The sequence below is a fragment of the Artemia sp. Qi Xiang Cuo genome, chromosome 19, assembly GCF_049724085.1.
Source record: "Artemia sp. Qi Xiang Cuo chromosome 19, ASM4972408v1, whole genome shotgun sequence".
NCBI lineage: Eukaryota > Metazoa > Arthropoda > Branchiopoda > Anostraca > Artemiidae > Artemia > Artemia sp. Qi Xiang Cuo.
Window position 1 is genome coordinate 51,955,413 of NC_142812.1, and position 13,408 is coordinate 51,968,820.

The following is a 13,408-nucleotide window of genomic DNA, read 5'->3' on the forward strand; positions in this document are numbered from 1 at the left end:
TAAGGAGAGTTAAATCTTAGCGTAAAGCCGGAGGGCCAAGGGAGGAGGATATCTCTCCTCAAATATAGGGCCATTTCTGTTTACTTATCGTATTAATACCGTCTTTATATTCATTTGAATTTTTTTTATTAATATATTTTCATTTCAGTACCATATTCAGAGTCGTCTTAAATCACAGTTTATAGAATTAACAGTATGATCATTCCCTATCTCACCCATTATAAAAACCTGGACCGAGGTGCAAATGCTCCGAAGAACGTAAAAACATAAGCGGCATTAGATCTTTTCACGGGTAAACAAGTCAGATTTCTCTAGAACGCGAAACTTGGCTTCAACGTTGGAACACTAATTTTGAACAAACTAATTTTAAATTAATTTATTCCAATACATACATGAAAATCGGTATTTAGTAGTGCAATGTTATTATTAGATGTTTTTAGGAATTAAAAATAGGTTTCGAAGTCTCAAGTTGGTTTCAAAGGCATTTTGAGTAAGTTTCTGCCAAAATACGTGTTCCAGGGTAATAGGACCGCTAACGGTAGATCAAATAAGAGGAGCTGTTTGTACGCGCCGATATATATATATATATATATATATATATATATATATATATATATATATATATATATATATATATATATATATATATATATATATATATATATATATATATATATATATATATATAAATTTGTATATATACAAACTGGAAGAATATTCTATAATAGGAGCTTTTCTAGCGTAAAGCCCCGTAAAATTTTGGATCTGCAACTAAAATGTGTGATGTCCTTCAATTTTCTGAAAATTCCCTAAGAATTTTACGAAAAACACTTCTTAACAGACGTTTGGTATTTTCTTGATAGGGCTATTGTGGCAACTTTTACCACAGCAACCAATAATTAGAACCCAAGTCCTAAAATTGGTCTCAATCAGGAACCCTTATCGCTATCTAAATTCACAAAGTTCAAAGATTTTCAAACAGAGGTGTTTATTGTTTAAAGTTCAGGAAAGGTCTGCCAATTTCATACGAAAACATTGATTGAAAACGAAAGTAGTCTTATCTAGAAAATAAATATCGCAGAAAATAAACATCAAAACGTGAAAAAAAAATGATAAACCATCCGGTGGCGGATTCAGAGGGGGGGCGAGGGGTGCCCCCCTATCGTAGTCTGAAGTATTGTATATTAACTAAATAACGCCAGTTTATGTTAAGGAAACTTGCTTCTCACGTAACTATGTTGGACCTACCTATTTTTCGCCCCCCCCCTAAATAATCCTAGTTGCACCCCCGAAACCATCACACCTATTCCGCCAGTTATTAGAAGAAAAAAAAATTCCTTATTTTCACAAACTTCATCAATCCCCCGACCCTTTTTTTAAAAAATTCTACTTATGCCAATCAGTTGATTCCACTATGTCTAAATAAAAGATGAAGTCATAATTTTTGCATAAATTAAAGTAATACCTGTGAGATGGGACACTTGCGAGCCACTTAGCTGGCTCACCAAGTTTTTTTCTGCTTTCACAATTATGAACGATTCAATTTTGAACCATCTCTCATTGATTGACGCGTACAGACTAACCCGCTATCCCATGAATAAGTGGGAGGAGTTTTTTGTTCGCACCGAGAATGAAGACCAGAAATGATCTGCGATAAACTTACTGGATAATTCTATGAACTGTGTCAGTAGAAAGGCCTTATTGACTCGGACGAGGACAATACCCTCTCGAATCTCCGGATCCGGACACTTTTTTTTAAACTTTCCACGAGGACCACGTGGTTAATGGGGTCAATGACCTCAAATTTCCAAAGGTGTTGATGTTGTTGTTGTTGTAAGTGCACGCTCTCAGCGAATGTGTCAAGATCGATGTTGTTGTTGTTGTTGTTGTAAGTGCACGCTCTCAACAAGAGCTGCGACATATGCCATTTAGATACTTATCCCATTTTATCTTCGTAACGGTACTAGATAGGACAATCCTGACTGCATCATTCAATTCCTCCTACTGAGTTTAACCACGACATATACATAACTCATTTTCGACCAAAATGGTATGTGACTTGACTTAAGTCCCATCTGTCCTTGAAGGGAGTCTTGGGGCCTCTTTCTTCGTAATGGAGTGGATGCGCCTTTTGTATGCTTCACGGTCTTCTGCTAGGCGAAGAAGGTCTGAGAGGCAGTGAGGTGTAAAGTTTTCCTTCCAACTTTTTGGGGGACGGCCACGAGGACGAGAACCATGAATTTGGCCTTCGAAGGTGTTTTTTGGGAGACGGGACCAACTCATCCGTTGTCGTGACCGAGCCATCGAAGTTGCTAGAGCTGGATCTTCATGAGAATTGTTTGTTGTATTTTAAGGTGCTCATGAGGTATGTGTCATCCTTTTAATTATCACAGCCGAGTTCAAGCCATTTAAATATGCAAGATTTATCGATCGGTTTAATCTATTTTATCCAACATCGTCAAAGATATTTAGGAATGTCTAATTTCCCACGATGCGTTATATCCTTAATATAGAAACTTGTATGAAGAAATCAATAATGGTGTGGGAGGTGAGCCCAAAGTCCCTGGTGAGTCCCCGCACTTTCCAAGCCTGGACCAACAGGCACACAGAGCAATCTTTTCATAGTGATTTATTGCAGATTTTAGATTTCTATACAAATCAAACAACTTAAGATATTCAAATGGAAGTGGAACTCAGGATTCCAATATTCAAGTCCTTAAAACCTCTAAATTATTCAAAAAGTGGGTATTAACTTCCAGACACACCAAAATCCAATTTTATTATTCTTACTCTTCTTAACGCGTTTTGTAACTTCCAACATTTTATTTATCCGAACGGTGAAGCATTGATAACAAACTAGCAACTACAAAATTCTACATTTTTGCAGATAGGAGCTTGAAACCCTTATAGTAGTGTTTTCTGATACGCTGAATCTGAAGGTGTGACTTCGATTAAGATTCTATCACTTTTAGGAGGTGTTTCACCGTAAATTTTGATGGGAACGACTAAACTGGATTAAACTTATATATTTGAAATCAGCATAAAAATCCAATTCTTTTGATGTCTCTACTGGTATCACAATTTCTTTTTTTAGAGTTTCGGTTACAATCGAGCCGGTCGCTCCTTACCTACAGTTCGTTACCACGAACTGTTTGAAAAGACTAAACGAGCCATTTCTTCGCTATTTACAATCTCAACATATCTTTCTTGACATAGCTTGGAAAATTTTATTAAATGGCCTAATTTTTCAATTTAAGTACAGGAGAAAATATTGATGTTCAAGATGACAAAATGAGTACAATGTCGCTTTTTTGGGTTGACTGTGATAATAAATTATGACAAGCTTCCCTTTAATAAAAAAAAATGTCGTTTTCCCCTCTTGTATTAATGTCTAATGGAACCAAGTTAAGGATAGGTTAAAACTTAGCTGTAGTATATCAAAGAACTTTATGTCACACTTTCAGTCGAAGCAGTATTTGTAACTCATACTTTTAATGTAAAACTTTATATCAGTAGATTCAGTTGAATAACACAAAAAATATATAATGTTTTGTTTCTTTTTTGGTTCTCATGTGAAGTCCGAATTGTGTAAAATTCGTTTAATTTTGGGTTATCAACTTTTTGTTCAAAACAAGGAAAGTGTACCAAATACATTTTTTAAGTTTTTTTTGCTCTCCTGGAAAATTTTGTTTTGTCTAGGATTAGTGTAACTTATTGTACAACTTCTGAGTTTCCTACAGCCGGATAAATTTAGAGAAATTTGAGCATATTCACAAGCTTCAACTTAAAGCTACTTTAGAGCAATGATCAGTAATCAGTTATGTATTGGATCCTTGAATATACGTCGTCGCTGCTGATGAGCAAACAGTTTTGGCAATTACTTCTTAAGTTTGAAAATGATTTTTAGCCGTGACAAATGACGGCAAGTCTGTCCTATTATTATTATTATTATTATTATTATTATTATTATTATTATTATTATTATTATTATTATCATTATAGTGCCAAACTGAGTAAAAAATCAGAATACAAGGCCCCGTTATCCAAACTAATAGACTTCTTCCATGAGAGTTCTTCTCTTTTGCACGGCCATCTCACATTTTGGCCAACTGGGCAATCAGCTCTTACTATCCGGATAAGATGATTCCGAAAATTCCCAATAGCTATTGTTGTTTTAGTATCCTATAGTATTCCGGACCCATAAAGTTGAAAAGAAGTTTAGTCGGTGTGAAGCTAAATTTCAGATTTTCTTTATTGTTTCATTTCGTCCTGTCTTCTTACACCAATTTTGGTTCCGCTTTCTCCGCTTTTAGTTTCTTCATTACCCCTTTCCAACAGGTTTGAGAGATGAAAATAGAAGATTCCAATCCATAGGATGTCAACGATACCCCTGCTTTGGCCTTTGATGGGTACGACTAAACTTAATGCAACTTATATAATTGAAAGCAACATAAAAATTGAATTTTTTTTATCTATTTTTTACAGTTTCGGTTACTATTGAGCCGGGTCACTCCTTACTTACAGTTCGTTCCCACAAACTGTTTGACAGCTGTTAAACACAATTTTTATCCTGCTCTTAATATTCTTAAGGGGTTTGAGGTATGCTCAAGCATTAGTTAAGTAATTAATGCAATCTCTTCTCCACTTCATTTCTATTTTTAAGGCAATCTGAAACTGACATACAGCGTTTATCTATGGTACACCATTCTCCTTGGGTACACGCAGTTCCCCACACCAAGGCAGTGATGTGTTGCAAGTCTCCACGTGGTTTTCTTATTTTTTCATTTTGTACCTACTGTCTCTCATTCTAGTAGCGTTAACTGGGACCTAGGGGGGGGGGTTTGCTTCCTTGATTATTACCTCCTCCTAGATTTTGAAAAACACCAATTTTCGGCTCTTTCGTTGAAAAGTTTCTCGTCTTAATTTTCAATAAAATAAAACAAAAATTATCCCACTAGATTTTGGGAAAATACAATTTCGCCCCTCCCATCCATTCTCCAATTTTTGTTAACTGACGCCACTCTCTGAGTCCATTGATTAACAATCTGCAGCCTGGTTGCACGTTTGGTTTCTGCTTCCCTTAGAGATTTTTCTATAGGTCAAGGTCCTACACCTTGCTCCATGAATTCTATGGCAGGTAGTTTATATACCTGCGACCATACCTGAATTTTATCTAGCACACGGTGTCTCATTTCAGCCAGGGTCCATTCAAACATACCCAACTGACTGTTCATGAAAAGGCTCCACATATAGGAATAAACTACTCCGTCTTAAGGGAAGTCCTTTGGAATAATCTCTGACTTTTTGATTTCTTTAGCTCCACCACAGTTACTTAGTTTCTGAGCATAGGAGATTCCTTTTCTCTATAGGTTCATCCATTTTCCATTTTCCTTTTGGATATTACTATTGATTCGAAAGTAGCGATGACGAACGCCACTTCTATGCCTAGAAACATGACTAGAGTATTCATCTTAGTTCATTTCATTTGATTCATCTGATGTACAGCTGTTACTACGGAGCATCTGTTTTCAACACCCAAATGGACTCTAGATATCAATCTGTTTGTCCCTGGAGCGCTAGTCAGCAGCGGTTTATTAATCGCTCTATCATGTCCAATTAGAAGGATCCCAGGTTTTATTATGAAAAAAAACCTTGGCTTTAGCCAAACCTAGGGAGTAATCCTAAAGTGAGACTCCTCCTATCAATCTAAACATAATGGGTTTGCAAATCGTTCAATCCTTTTTGGAGCATGGTGGAATATACCCTATGAATGTAAGGGCTTTAAAACGTAAGAAGTCACTCACATCTTTTTTTTTACTCAGTATTCTATTCCGATTTTAGATACAAGTCTATCCCCTAAATTGGAGTTGTGTTGTGAGCTGACTTTGGACAAGAATTTTCAACTTTACGTGTAGCCCAGCCCCGTTTAGCTCAACCCCATTCAATTCAACTCCTATCCAACTAAGCAACCCTTTAAATCAACTTACATTAAAGTCAACCTCCGTTTAACCCAACCGATATTCAATTCAAACCCACTTAACGCAAACCCCTTTCAACTCAACCCTCATCGAATCCAACCCCATTTAACTCAACCCATTTTTTGTCTTCATGTACTCCATATTGAACCCTTGTGTGTTTTTTGGGCAATAAAGATATTGATTGATTGATTTTCAGATGAGCTTTCATTTAACTCAACCCGTGCAACTTGACCAACATTTAACTCCACTCCCACACAAATCAATCCCCCACATAACTCAACCCCTGTCCATTTCAACCTCTGTCTGACTTATCATTTATTCAAATCGACCTATGAATAAGTTTGAGCTAGTGCTGATTAGAAACTCAAAGTTTGCTTTTCGATTTGCTCGCATTATCAAAACTTATATTAAAATGTCCTAAACTTAGAGTCACATCTGATGAATGTATAATTTTACAGGGCTATAGCTTTGAACAAAATCAATCTTTTTAAGGTTTTTGCGGTAAAGGATTTGGGGGGTCAATTTTTCGGAGTTTCAATAAATTCGCTAGCTGAAAGATAAACACAACATTCGATTCGTCACCCAAAGCTCTTTTGAAATACAATTATAGCGAACAATTACAATGATGGTACAATTATCAGCTCCCCTGATGCCTGGATATATCCCTGGTCTGTATACAAAAAGTTGCTGTTTTTTTTATGGGTATTATTTTGTCATTATGAACCAAATAATGATGAGGAATAATTGCAAAAAAAAAAAAAATAATACAAACTAACAAAGTCATCGAAGTTTTGTATATGACCTAGGGGGGGGGCAGGAATTAGTGGGATGGAAGGCTGGGATGCAATTGTAGCAGCAGCAATTATGATGCTCAGAAGCAGCTCTGAATAGTGAATTAAAGTTGCAGCTATTGCTGCAACCATGAAGTTCAAGTGTGTTCAAGCCCTGGGCATGAAAATGTTTTCTAATTTCAAATAAATAAGACAAAAGAATACATATATTTTTTTTAGAACAGAATGGGGGAGGGAGGTATAGTAGGGCATTAAAGTAGCATAAGCTAAAAGTACTTACATATGAATTAATTAATGAATAAAGGCTATTTGATTACAGTCAACTTTTATGACTTCCGACAACGGCTGAATTAAATTTAATTTGTTTTTTAAAACAGTTTCAAATACTCTGAATATTCATTTCATGCTCTCGTATGATTCGTTTGGATAAAAGAACGGTACCAAAATCCCACAAAAAGGAAAAAGAATATAAAGGCGCGGAAGTATTCACCCTCAATATAGTGTTTTTGGTGCAAATTGTATTTTGGGGTCTAGTTGGCGCATTAGTTGTTTATTCTGAAGGCTTTTTCTAAATTTTTTTTCTTCTAGTACTGCTTTAAGTAAAAAATATTTAAATTAGTAAAGGATTTTAAAAATCTCATTTTACCAAGATAAAATCATTCAACTCATTGTATGAAGTTCTCTATTGTCAAGTTAATAGCTTGATCTGTTGTAGCACAGAGGATTGATCTCTGCCTGGCTCGACTACAGGGCTCGATTGCCTCTCCGAAGCTTATGGGCCCAAGGCTTGATCCTCCTTTTTGCAGGGCCAACTGAGAAGGGTGCCCGTTGGTTAAATAAATTACCACAAAACATCAATAGATACTGGTGAGGTGTTCAAATCTGATGGTCCCAAAACAACACTGAAGCTCATAGCTCCTACAGTGTTTTGAGCCATTTCCTTTTTTTTGACACTTAAAAATTTTGTTTCGTGTACTTTTCAGACTCGAGCAACATTGGTTACAATAATATAAACTTATATACAATAAAAAAGCAAATAAATCTACTGGGCCGTCAAAAATAGTTCAAAAGTTGTTCTCGGTACATGTTGATTTTAGATTTTGGACTGCAAAAATGTTGATCATTATGGACGCTCCACTTTTATTCTTTTCTGGTCCAGCTGTTTTAAAGTGGAACTATAAAAGACCTTTGAGGACCTTATTCCACTGCGACAAGATCTTTCGAGCCATAGCAAAAAGCTCTCTATTGCCAAGTTAATAGGCTCTTAAGATATTGTTCTTTTTACTATCCTTGAAAAATCTTTGTTTCAAACGCCTTTTCAAGTCGAGTAGTATTGATTACATGAACACAATTGAGATACTGAGAAATATAAGACAATAAAATAAGACTTCCGTACAAGAAAACGAATTAAACAAAAGAACCTAAGAACGTTGCAAGTCATTAACACAAAATATCGGGTACAGATAATTTCTTTTTAAACATGACGTTCTAAAGTTCTGAACGTTCTAAACGTTTTGTTTTTAATGTGACTAAAACAGTTCTGCTGGTAAAGAATTTTTTTTCAATTTAAATATTTGATACAAAGTCTTCCAAAAATATACTTGTGCGGTAGCGTGTAGAATTTGAATTACGGTAGTGTGCAAAAATGTGAGAGAAGTCCATTGATCGGTTTACGCGTCCTTAACCGCAATTATAATCAATCTTTCCATTTAGTCTTAAATTTATCCAAAAGCTACTATATCTTTAATGCCGCTACTAGTATTAGCAGTGATAACTAATCCCAGCACAAAGGCCTCTGAGGCCACCGCAGCTGCGCATTCCCCCCTCCATCTCAGTCTGTGCAGAGCTTCATTCTTTACTGCCTTCCATGAAGCTCCTATCTTTTTCAAGTTCTTTTCACCTAATCGGGTACATTTTGGGTCAGTAGAACATCATTGTGCCTTGTTTGAATTGAAGTTATCAAGTATTCTGCAGTAGGTTGCATAGGCTGCATCAAGACATGGCTAATTGTAAACAGAGAAAAGCCAAGACAGATAGTTCAAGTAATTGAGAGGCAAATGTTTAAATTGCTGGGGCACGGGTAAATGGCAGGAGTATGTATGACTCTCTTATTGGACACATACTTGTTTGTTAGTTTTGCCTGCCTAGAGTCTCAGGCATGCTGACCAAGAATTTAAAATTGACATAAGACCTTTAGATTGCCTGTAATGAGAGGCAAACAAGGCATTGTTTTATCTTATGAGAAGATTGATCATTTATATACCTTCATTAACCTGGACTGTGTTATTCTTAAAGATGTTGGACGCAGTGAAGATCTTAAAAGAAGAATAGCCAAGGCCCAGGGTATTTTTTTATAGTTGAAAAAAGTTTGGAAAAACAGAAAGATAAACCTACAAACCAAGATTAGAAAATTGGAAGCTACAGTGATGACAGTGGTAAAGTATGGTTCTGAAGCATGGGTACCAAAGACGAAGGAGGCTATATTAGACGTTTTAAAGAGGAATTATCTACGGATTGTTTTGGGTACCCGTCTGCCTAGCCATGTAAGACACAGTAAGCTGTTCGGAAAATATGGTTCTATCCCGCTTCTCAGGGCTATAATAAGAGAAAGGTTGATATGGCTAGGACCCGTTCTGCCAATTAATGATTGCTAAATATCGTCCTTTTCGGCCAACCATCTAGGGCCAGACGAAAAGGAAGTCCTTCCAGAATTTGGTTGGATAAATTTGTCAGCAAGGACTTAAGGAGAATCAAATCATCTTGGGAGCATGTAAATTGGGAGGCTTTGAATGGATTTGGATGGAGGAGGAGCGTGCGTAGCTGTCTTAGCCTCAGGCAGCTTGGTATTGCAGTGAATTGTTGTTAGTAGTAGTAGTAGTAGTAGTAGAAGAGCTTAGTTCTTAAGGTTCTCAGGTCTCAGTCAGTGCTCTTAACCTTGGTTCTCAGAAAAGGAAAAGATATATATATTTCAAATTTGAAAAATATTTACTTCATTTACCGTTCAGTATATTTCAAATTTGAAAAATATTTACTTCATTTACCCCCGTGGGCCCGAAATTCAGCACTAATCCGTAATTATAAAATAGCTGACTTAGCAATAACTCTATAAAATGTATTTTGAAACACAATCGCAACGTCAGTTTTCATCCATGGTATCCCCTTCTTATACAGTGATATTTAAAGTTGTATGTATGTAGAAGTTGTTCAGTGCTTTATAGATATTCTTTATAAATATTTCTGATAGTTGTGATGTTTGTTTTTTTCTCTTTCTCATGTTCCTTTCTTCTTTTTGTCGTTTTATCTATATACTCCGTCTCTGTGTACTTTTGTATCGTATGACGGGTTAGAAATAAATAAATGAATAGATTATCATGATTGTACAATTAAAACCATTAATAACACAAGTGGGAAACAAAAGACAAATAAGGGAATATAAAATCTTATAGCAAAAAAAGAATTATTTCATTAAAAAAGGAAAAAATTCAAAATGGGAAAAACTGTTCCATACCTCTATATACCAGCACTAGATTGAGGTCAAACTCGAATATACTTTTCCAGAAAAGAAAAACAAAGTCAGTAGTAGGCAAAAAGTATATTAATTTAAATATTTCATCTATTTCAGCTCATCCTTGAACGTGCAAACTTGCCAAAAAAATTTAAGAAACGAATTTTCTAGTTAACTAGGAACCAAATTTAAATATAATTAATTATTATAGGGCCTAATTAATTGATTTATTAGTAATCACTAGAAATTAAATTAAACAAATAGAAATTTCTAGTTAATTCAAATTACACATATCTAACTAATCAACTTAGAATATTTAATTTCTATTTCAGTTTATCTCCGGATCTGCGACTCTGCCTACAATTAGACGAGGCCAACTTTCTACTTGAGAGTATTTTTCTAAAGCTTCAACATTTAAAAGGTAAGCTAAACCAAATTCTACAGTCAAAACAGCAAAAAAATGGTTTATAATAAAATTATACCAGTCTTCATTCAAGTCTGGAATGTCCATGCTGACAAAAATGGAAATAAAATAAACAACATACCAAGTGATCATAATTTATTGTGGGAAATTTTTATAGAATATATCAGTATCCAATATACCATGTACCTGCTACTGGTATATATATTAGACTACAAATTATTTATCTTTTATTTAAAAGTTTATTGATTTTAGAAAACGCTCAAATAATTAGTACTAAAAAATAATGCATAAATGACTGGATGCTTTTATTTACCTCAGTTTTTGTATACTTCACATTCCTATCTGCTTGTATTTAGTATGTTTACTTTTGCTCACTAGGAATAGATAAAACACTGAGAAACAGATAATTTTGTTATAAGAAATATTGTAGCTCAAACACTTTTCGTTCTAAACTGCTAGAAAGGGGGACATTAAGGACCAGCAATTTAAAATTTAGCATAAAACCAATTTGTGTACCTCCTCTGCTCTTCTTCACACTTTGCAATAAAGTTTAACTTTGGCTTTCCTGAAAACATCTTACATTGCAGAAAATACAATCAGTTGCTAATTGCAAATGTTTTTTTTTTACGGAATGTCTTTCAAAGAATAACTGGAAATTTTATTATTTTACGCTAATATACTTAACTAAACATTTTGTCTTGAAGCCTTGGGGTGAAAAAACTACACTTTCCCATATTTTTTGTTTGCTTAAAGTTTCATTGTTTCTCTTGACTATCAGCAAATACAACTTGTTTTCCAACAAACATTGTGCCCTAGGCTCTTTTCTCTAGTTTATAAACTCAATTAGGTTTAAACTGCTTCTTCGTAACTTATATTCTACTTGTAATAACAAGCCTAAATTGAAAATATTCTCTTTTTTTTCGAAGGACTATTAATGCTTATTTTCTGTCGGGATTTTTTAAACTCATACCACTAGATGGGCCTGGCACTCACTTCTCAGTTTTCATCCCGGTGTAGTTTATTGGTTAACAGAAAACAATGAGTCCTGGACAAAAAACAATGAAATTCATTATGTTTGAAGAGCTGAGAAAAGACATTGCCAGAAATTAGCTATGCAAAAAAAAAACATAATCCCAGTATGCACAAAATAAGGGGTGAATCAGATGACTTCATCGAATACTCTGGCTCCTAGGTTCTCTCCTCACTAATATTTGAAGATTTTGTATTTGTTCCCATATTAACGTATTTTCTCTGCACAACTTGTATGTCTCTTACACAGTATATAAATTATAGGCAGTATGATCTTTCCCTATCTCACCCATTATAAAAACCCGGACGGAGGTACGAGTGCTCCAGAGAACGTATAAACATAAGCGACATTAGATCTTTTCACGGGTAAACAAGTCAGATTTCTCTTGAGTGCGAAACTTGGCTTCAACGTTGGAACACTAAATTTTAAAGAAACTAATTTTAAATTTATTTATTCCAATACATATATTAAAATCGGTAATTAGCAGTGCAATGTTATTATTAAATGTTTTTAGGAATTAGAAGTAGGTTTCGAAATCTCAAGTTGGTTTCAAAGGCATTTTGAGAAAGTTTCTGCCAAAATACGTGTTCCAGGGTAATTGGACCGCTGATGGCAGATTAAATGAGAGGAGCTGTTTTTACGCGCTAATGCAAGTATAAGTAGGAGGAGTTGTTTGTTTGCACCGATAATGAAGAGCCAGAAATTATCTGCGGTAAAATTACTGCTATATCTTTATACTGTGGTCTCTTAATATTGTACCCCACCATGAAACGATTCCTTATTTTCGTTCAGGGTCCTTTAATCTTATGTCTATCACAAAGGTAATATACGACGGGGGATACCGACGATATTTTTTTCTTAATTATAATGTTAATTATGGGACAGTCAATTATGGGAGGGTTAATTGTTAGTTATTTGTGGGACAGTCAAGCCAACGACAATAAGAGGGATTATTTTTCTGTAGCTCCACAGTCAGCAATGGGCTTTATTTTCACATCTTATTATTTCTACTTCATAACCAGTCTAAATTAGAAATAAAAGAGAATAATGAGAATTGAATTGTTATGTTTGGAATTTAAAGTCATTAAAAAAAAACAAAAAAAAAACACGTGATTGGTTTTTTGTCTGAAATTTTAAAACAGTAAAAACAAAAGAAAATGATCTATAAAATTTTAATGTTATACAAAGTCAATTATTTTAATTAAACAAACGCAGGCAGTAAAAAGAACAAAAAGTTTTTGAGTCACAAGATATTTTATGCGCAGTTTAGCTGTTACTTTGTGTTAATTCCTTGTTATGAGTAGAACTGAGGCATATTTATTTTATTTATTAACATTGCTGAACATAATAAAATTTCGAATTCACATTTGGGACCTAATCCCACTAATAAGAAATTAAAAGATTGACATATTTAGAATTTCCACAAGAAATCTAAAAAAAATTTTTTCTCGGTTTTATTTCGTACCAACGATAAAATGTCCAGTTTTTGACTTATGGTGCTAGGTATTGTCTCTGGAAGTTTTTACTGTTCTACTGGAACCAAAAGTATTAAATCTTATCACCCTCCATTGCTATAGACCTAGCAATGAGTACTTTTTTGTCAAATCTTAATTATCACTTTTTAGTAATTATTAATAAAATCAATGTCCTAAGTCTAAAGCTTTTAATTATTTTTTTTTG

At 34.5% G+C, this 13,408-nt stretch overlaps 1 protein-coding gene across 1 annotated transcript in view; it reads left to right on the top strand.

Annotated features, from left to right (window-relative positions):
* LOC148940976 (head-specific guanylate cyclase-like) overlaps nucleotides 1-13,408 on the top strand; it is an 84,414-nt gene that overhangs the window by 33,078 nt on the left and 37,928 nt on the right. The window contains exon 3 of the mRNA XM_089105124.1: nucleotides 10,607-10,695. Coding sequence (XP_088961250.1) covers nucleotides 10,607-10,695 — 89 coding nt within the window. The remainder of the gene's footprint in view (nucleotides 1-10,606; nucleotides 10,696-13,408) is intronic.